The sequence below is a fragment of the Elephantulus edwardii genome, unplaced genomic scaffold (assembly GCF_000299155.1).
Source record: "Elephantulus edwardii isolate Elephantulus edwardi_28Jun2011 unplaced genomic scaffold, EleEdw1.0 scaffold00247, whole genome shotgun sequence".
Taxonomy (NCBI): Eukaryota; Metazoa; Chordata; class Mammalia; order Macroscelidea; family Macroscelididae; genus Elephantulus; species Elephantulus edwardii.
Window position 1 is genome coordinate 692434 of NW_006399997.1, and position 6648 is coordinate 699081.

Consider the following 6648-nt stretch of genomic DNA (forward strand, 5'->3'; position numbering starts at 1 on the left):
AATAAAATAAAAATTAAAAAAAATAATATGCATTAACTCAAAGGTTAAGGGATGCTTAAAATTCTTCTGAATGGAAACAATGGAAACAATAAATCAGCCATGTTTTAAATTAAGAAAAAAGGAATTTTAGATTATGCCTTAGCATGCATCTCTTAATGTTTTCTGTTGTTTTTTTCCCCCTTTAAACATATATCCACAACACACACACCAGGTTTAAAGTCTTTGCAGATTATGAAGCCTATGTCAAGTGTCAAGAAAAAGTCAGTCAACTATACATGGTGAGTACATTGCCGAGACTTCTAAAGGAAGCCAGTTATTCTGAACAATACTTTTCTAACTTCTTATTGAACCTAAATAGCTGGGCCTTACAAATCAATAAGTTATTCAGACCAAAATTGGTCTGCTAAAGGTTGAAACTGGCATTTCAGTTGCAATTTTAAAGTTCAAGCAAAAACATCATAAATAATTCCATATATATATTGAACACCTACCATGTTAACAGGCATGTCCTAGATGCTAAGGATATAACACCATACGTTATTTTAAATATGCACTTTATTTGCTCATTTATTCAATGCAAAGGCATTGGGGGCCTTTTTCATCCTAGCCACTGCAGAGCACTGAGAACACAGCAGGGACTGAAAGCCTGGGCTCTTCCTCTCTTTAAAAGTCTCTGTTTAATTCTGAGGTTTTTCTCTGTAGATGCACATCAGAATCACACAGGCAGTTATTTCAAAGTACAGATGAGTCAGCTTTCTGATTTCCCTGTAATCGGTTACTTTTTTTTTTAACATTTTGTAGCTTTATTTTGCTTTTGTGAAGCCTTTGTTTGGGTTGATATGTGGATGATACTGTCCTCTGTTGGCATCTCTGCCTATTGTCGGGTGTCACTGGCTTTCTGGCCGAAGAACTACTTTTAATATTTCTTGTAAGAGTAGGCTGATTTCTATAAATTCTCTTAATCTCTGCTTATCTGAGAATATCTTTGCTTATTATGTTTTAAAGACTTTTTTTATTTCAAAATAAGTGATTCTTGTTTAGAAAGTATATGTATAAATACTTATATACAAGAGAATGAAATTCTGCCCATTCTCCCATCATCTTCATAATCTCCTCTGCCTATTGTTGCAGTCACCACATCAGTCTATCTCCTTCCCTGACCCTTCACCGAAGTTCAAGCATGATGTTCTTTTCTAGAAACTGGGGGGTGGAGGTGGGGAAATGCCCTAATAGAAGTCAGTTATGTTGTTGTGTACCAGCAACTCAGAACAAACTCATAGCTGACCCTCCAGTTTTTCAAAGACCGTAAATCACACAGGAGGAGATTACCCATCTTTCTGCCACAGAGAAGCTGGTGGATTGAAAGTGTGTGTCTTTGGATTGGTAGTGCAACTCTTTACCACTGATCCACCAAAGGGTTCCAAAATATATACAGAATCGACCAGATTGACCTCATAGCCTTATACAGAATGCAGAATCAACCAGCTTGAACTCTTAGGCAAATACAGAATGTAGAACCCAATAGCAGCACAGTACACATTCTGCAAGAATAAGCATGTCAGTTTAATACAATGAGTCTCTGTTTAAACCATGGCCCACATCCCAAGGATACCCTTATAAGCACAGTATGCTAGTTAATCTTTATGTTCACTGGGGCAAATGAAGGTTAATACATAATTGTAGTTTTCACTCAACACATTGTGTTGGTGAGGCTTCAAAAGAACATCCAGCATGACTGGGAAGTCTGTTCATTTCATAATTGAGAATGTGAAGAGAGCAAGTTTTCATTCTTTTCCAAAGTATGAATAAGCGATTTCAGACAATGTTTTACAATAACCATAAGCAATAATGTTTTCACTTTTCATTTAAATGCTCACAATGCTAATAAATGCTAATATGTTTGGCGAATGTCCTGCCATTTTCAGTGACATTTTAAAGATCTCTGTAGAGGAATAAAACTGCAAAAAGAAATACCTTTTTTATCATACACTTTTATATAAATTGGGCTTTGGGTTGCCCCTGTTTTGAAACCTCAATATTTGAGTCTCAAAATTTGAGTCTGTCTTAATTTACTAGGTCATCTATCTCCAGAAAGAACAAGTGAAGACTAAGTAGGTCAGTAAACTAAGGATTGTTTGACATCGAACATTCCAGAGCAGCACTGCTCAAGTTTGTGAGTTCTCAATCAGGAACCACACCTGGCAACTATAAATGCCCTTCCTTCCTCCTGTGGTTTTAGAAAGAGTTTCGTCATTTATAACCAAGCATAGGAAATAAAAACAATTTAACCATACCAAGAACTCTCAGGCTTACCTTAAAGTGCAAAATATTTTTGTTACCACAATTCTCCCGAGAAATGGGAATCTGCCCAACATAGCTCTCAACTGTGTGCTAAGTATGACTCACTACAATTTATTATTGTCACGTTGCCCATCAAAGTGCCTGATGCTTTCCCTTAAGCTCTTCTGGGTGATCAGACCCTGAATAGTTTGTCTATGTTTTGTTTACAGAATCCAAAGGCCTGGAACACAATGGTACTCAAAAATATAGCATCCTCGGGGAAGTTCTCCAGTGACCGAACAATTAAGGAATATGCGAAGGACATCTGGAACATGGAGCCTTCAGATATAAAGATTTCCCTGTCCAAAGAGTAGACCAATGGAATGAGCAAAGCCAATGGAAACTGTCTTGAGAGAGTTGAAAGTTGAGGAGTTGAAAAATGTCTTTAGGGGGAAAAAAACAGCTTGTTCCTGAACTTGAACATTTTATTTTAACATTCCTCGACTTTGTTTTACTTGCTTGTAGTCTACTTAAGTATCTTTGGGCAAGAAGAGGGGAAGGGTCTGGTATTTTCTCTCCAAAGTACCAATTCCAAGGGTTACTCAAATGCTCAGCTTTAGTATTTAAAGCAGATTGGGTAGCATCTGGCCGGTACTTTCCCTATTCGCTTCAGAAAGCTACAAAATTGCTTGGAACTTTTGAATGCCATTGAAATGAGTGCAACTGAGTAAAATACAAATGACTTAACTATAGTGGAATATTTTTCTTAAACTTATTGTCCAAGTTCATGTTGGAGACCACCTCATACACAAATGCCCATAGGATATTTTGGTAAGAGCACATTTTTAGAAGAGATCCAAGCTTTGCCAAGATCTAATTTTCCACAGTGAGGTTTCAGCATGTTTCAAAAAGTAGACCATGATAGACTAAATGGCACAATGTGCCACCCAGCATCCATGCTTTCCCTGATTAAAACGCAAGCGACTTATGGAAATATCAGTGACTTCAGCGGATCCAAACAGCCCATTAACCTGTTACATCAGAGAATACACATCACGGGTACCATCTGAACCAAATCATCAGTGAAGGTTGTCACTGCTGGAGGACAGCTGCCTCATGCCCACTGCTTGCTTAGGAAATCTCTGCAGAAAAAGAACCACTGTCAGTTCAGACATCCTCACTTCCGCCATCCCCCAGCACATCATCTAAGTAAGCCAAAGTGGCCTTAAAATGGAAAGATCACCACATTTAGCAAAGCAGCTCTTACCTCACAGTTGCAAGCAGCATCGGGCTTTTATAAAGAAAGTTATGGCGGAAGCCAGGGGGGAAGATCACCATCTTGACCCTCTCTTTGTGCCTGTATGCATTGTATGCAATTTCATAGAGCTGCACAGAACAGAACAAACAGACTCAAAGGTTTGGGGGAATCAAAGTCATAGCTTTTCTAGTCTACTTTTTTTAGAAGGGTATAAAAACTGCCATTTAGGGAAATTAGTTCCTTTAAGTAGGAAGTATGGGGACACCATATCTGGAGTTAGCTGTCCATGCATCTCATGAATGGAATCCAGGCAGGTGATGGTGACTACTGAGAAGACCTCATCATTCTTGAAGACTAGGAATTCTGGTGGATACTCACTAGTAGAGATTTATTTGTTGGTTTATTATGAAGAACTTCATCTTCCATTCTTAGAGCCACTGCCAGGGCTACTACTTTGAAGTTCCCACAGTAGACTGTTATGTGCTGTTGAGTTGTAACAAACTCAGCTGGCCCTCCTGTGAGTCTTCAGCACAGAAAAATCTCACTGGAGGAGACTACCCATCTTTTTCCTGTGAAGTAGCTGGTAGATTCGAAGCATGGCCTTCAGGATGGCACAGCTCCTTACCACTAGGCCACCAGAAATCCCTACAACAGACTGGAACCTTCTATATACTCACAGACCCTAGATATGGAACCACACTTTTCCCACACACACACTCTTTTGAGCTGAGTTATAAGCTCATTGTCTATACTCGCTTCTACACAGCAGCATGGTCATCTAGGGGTATAGAGAAGCCCTTAAAATGTCAAAGGTACTGGGTTCTCAGTAAAGTCAGATCAAAAATGATGAGCTAAGAGTTTCAGTCAGCACTGAGTTCTTTTTCTGGGGAGCAGAGGAAGAAAGGTGGCTTTAACAAAGAAATATATACTCCCTTTAGCATCCCGAGTTTAGCATCTAGAAGTCTGAATGCCAGTCCCAGGACGGGGGGCGGAGGGCTTTCTCTGTTGGTGCTGAGAAAGGTCTTTGTCTCCCTTGTAAAACTATGGATGTTCCTTGGAGATCTCCATGTGTCTTGGTAGCGATCTTACAGTCCTAAGCTTTAATTTACCTTTATTCCAAACTCCAAAGGTACAATGTTGTCATCCTCTCCATGAAGGATGAGCAGGGGTGAAGACAAGAACTTCACACTATAGATAAGTGGGAGGAAAATGAAATTCAAGAGTTAAGCATTGGGATTTATCTACTTCTGAGTTAAAGCTTTAGCAAAGCATAAGGTCTGTTCAAAACACAAGATAATCTCTCTCCTTCCTTTTCTGGTATAGTAACACCATAAGCTTCATGTAGTGTCTTTTCTAGGCAAGTTTCCCTCATCTTCAGATATTTAAACAATCTAATAGGGTAGTGATTTTCAAAAAGAAGACACGATACTGAAATACTAAACTGATAACGGCATTAGAAGAACTTGATATCATCTTCCTTACTATATTTTAGTCAAATGAGTAGAAAAGAAAACACAAATTCAAGACCCCTAAAGAGGAAAATAGGGAGCTTTGGTGGCCTAGTGTCAAGAAGCTGTGCAGCAATCCTGAGAGCATCGGGTTCGAGGCTGCTCCTCGGAAGGAGGACGGGCAATCTCCTCTCATGCAATTAACTGCCTCTGGAAACCTGCTGGAGGTTTGAGTCAGTTCTGACTCTATGCTACACAACAAAACAAATAGTAAAAATTTCCACAAGACCAAAGCGACCTCTGTAGTGCTTTATTTCTTTCCCTCCACCCCATATATATATATATGGGTTAAATATGTAACAGATTCTATTAGCTTATGGATCAACCTCCTAGTCTGCTCATTCAAAAAGGCTATGGCATGAAAAAGAAACTTATTCTTCATGGTAAGAACTTTCTAAAACCAAAAAACTTACCCTTCCCTCCCTAATTCTGATATCCATCCCCACCTTCACAGTAGGCCACTGTTCTTCCTGAGAATGTTAGTGTACTGAAACAAGAAAACAGTAATAACTACTACCCAAGAGAGCTGATGGCATAGTCCCCAGGGGGTTGCACATCTAGCCCAAAGGCTGATCTTCTGGTGGTTCGAATCCACAAGGGCTCAGAGGAAGAAAAGCAGACAATATCCTTCCATGCAATTTACCACCTCAGAAGTACACTGCAGAGTCAGTTCTGACTCCACAGCAATGAGTGATTTAGTTAAGGCCTTGAATTGTCTCAACTGCAGAGGGTTAACTTGCGAAATTCTAGCACTGTACTGATTGGCTACACTTGAGTTTGTGAGCTGGTTGGCTGATGGACTTGGGTTTTTTTACCAAGGCCTAGCTACAAGTGACATACCTCTGGGGTATGTTAGTCAAGACACTAGAGGGTACTATACACTTCTTTTTGGCCTCAAATAACAGATTGAATTGGTGAAGTCACCGAATTTAAACAAGAACAAAAAAAAATCAATTATCGAAAATTTGTGGATACCTTACCCCAATGCCTAGTGTCCATTTTTAGATGGACACCAGGCACAGAGGTAAGGTATTCAGACTTGTCATCAACCCACACAGTAAGTCACAATAATTATTCTTGGATCCTGTAATCTTCACATCATTAACTTACTTTTCATCATTAGGGAAGAATATATTGTCTTCTCTCAAGGAATCCATCATCAGGCGTAAAAACCCAGGAAGTTTACGGTAAATCTGTTTGAGGAAGGGGGAAAAAAATAAACTTACTCCATAGCTATAATGTAATTTATTGTCGTTTTCACTATCATCTGCAGTAATAGAAAGTAATGCCTTTCTATATACAGTGAACGCTTTTTAAAAAATATATTTTTCATTTTAAAATATTTTATGTAATTGAAGGGAATTTAGATAGTCACAAAGATGACACAAGTCATACATAATCATCTGTAGATAATTACAGTATTTTGTTTTACTACTTGATTTTTAAAAAAAAAAATGCAAATGTAAATATAAAGGCAGTGATATGTTGTTGTTATGTGCCGTTGAGTCGCCTGCGACTCATAGCGACCCTATGTACAACAGCCCTAAACTCCGCCCTGTCCTGTGCCAATCGCACTGTCTCTGACACTCCCATCCCAATTAT

The 6648-nt window shown here is 39.0% G+C and overlaps 2 protein-coding genes across 4 annotated transcripts in view; one reads left to right on the plus strand and one right to left on the minus strand.

Annotated features, from left to right (window-relative positions):
• PYGL (phosphorylase, glycogen, liver) overlaps positions 1-2689 on the plus strand; it is a 53726-nt gene extending 51037 nt beyond the window's left edge. For all 3 annotated transcript variants that reach the window (XM_006899194.1, XM_006899195.1, XM_006899196.1), the window contains 2 exons: positions 212-278; positions 2511-2689. In XM_006899194.1, the coding sequence (XP_006899256.1) occupies positions 212-278; positions 2511-2654 (211 nt within the window). In that variant the 3' untranslated portion in view covers positions 2655-2689. The remainder of the gene's footprint in view (positions 1-211; positions 279-2510) is intronic.
• A 705-nt stretch (positions 2690-3394) lies between these two features.
• Positions 3395-6648, minus strand: part of ABHD12B (abhydrolase domain containing 12B) — a 53257-nt gene continuing 50003 nt past the window's right edge. The window contains exons 11-14 of the mRNA XM_006899216.1: positions 6157-6239; positions 4648-4726; positions 3548-3666; positions 3395-3422 (exon numbers count right to left, since the gene is read on the minus strand). Of these exons, the coding sequence (XP_006899278.1) occupies positions 3395-3422; positions 3548-3666; positions 4648-4726; positions 6157-6239 (309 nt within the window). The remainder of the gene's footprint in view (positions 3423-3547; positions 3667-4647; positions 4727-6156; positions 6240-6648) is intronic.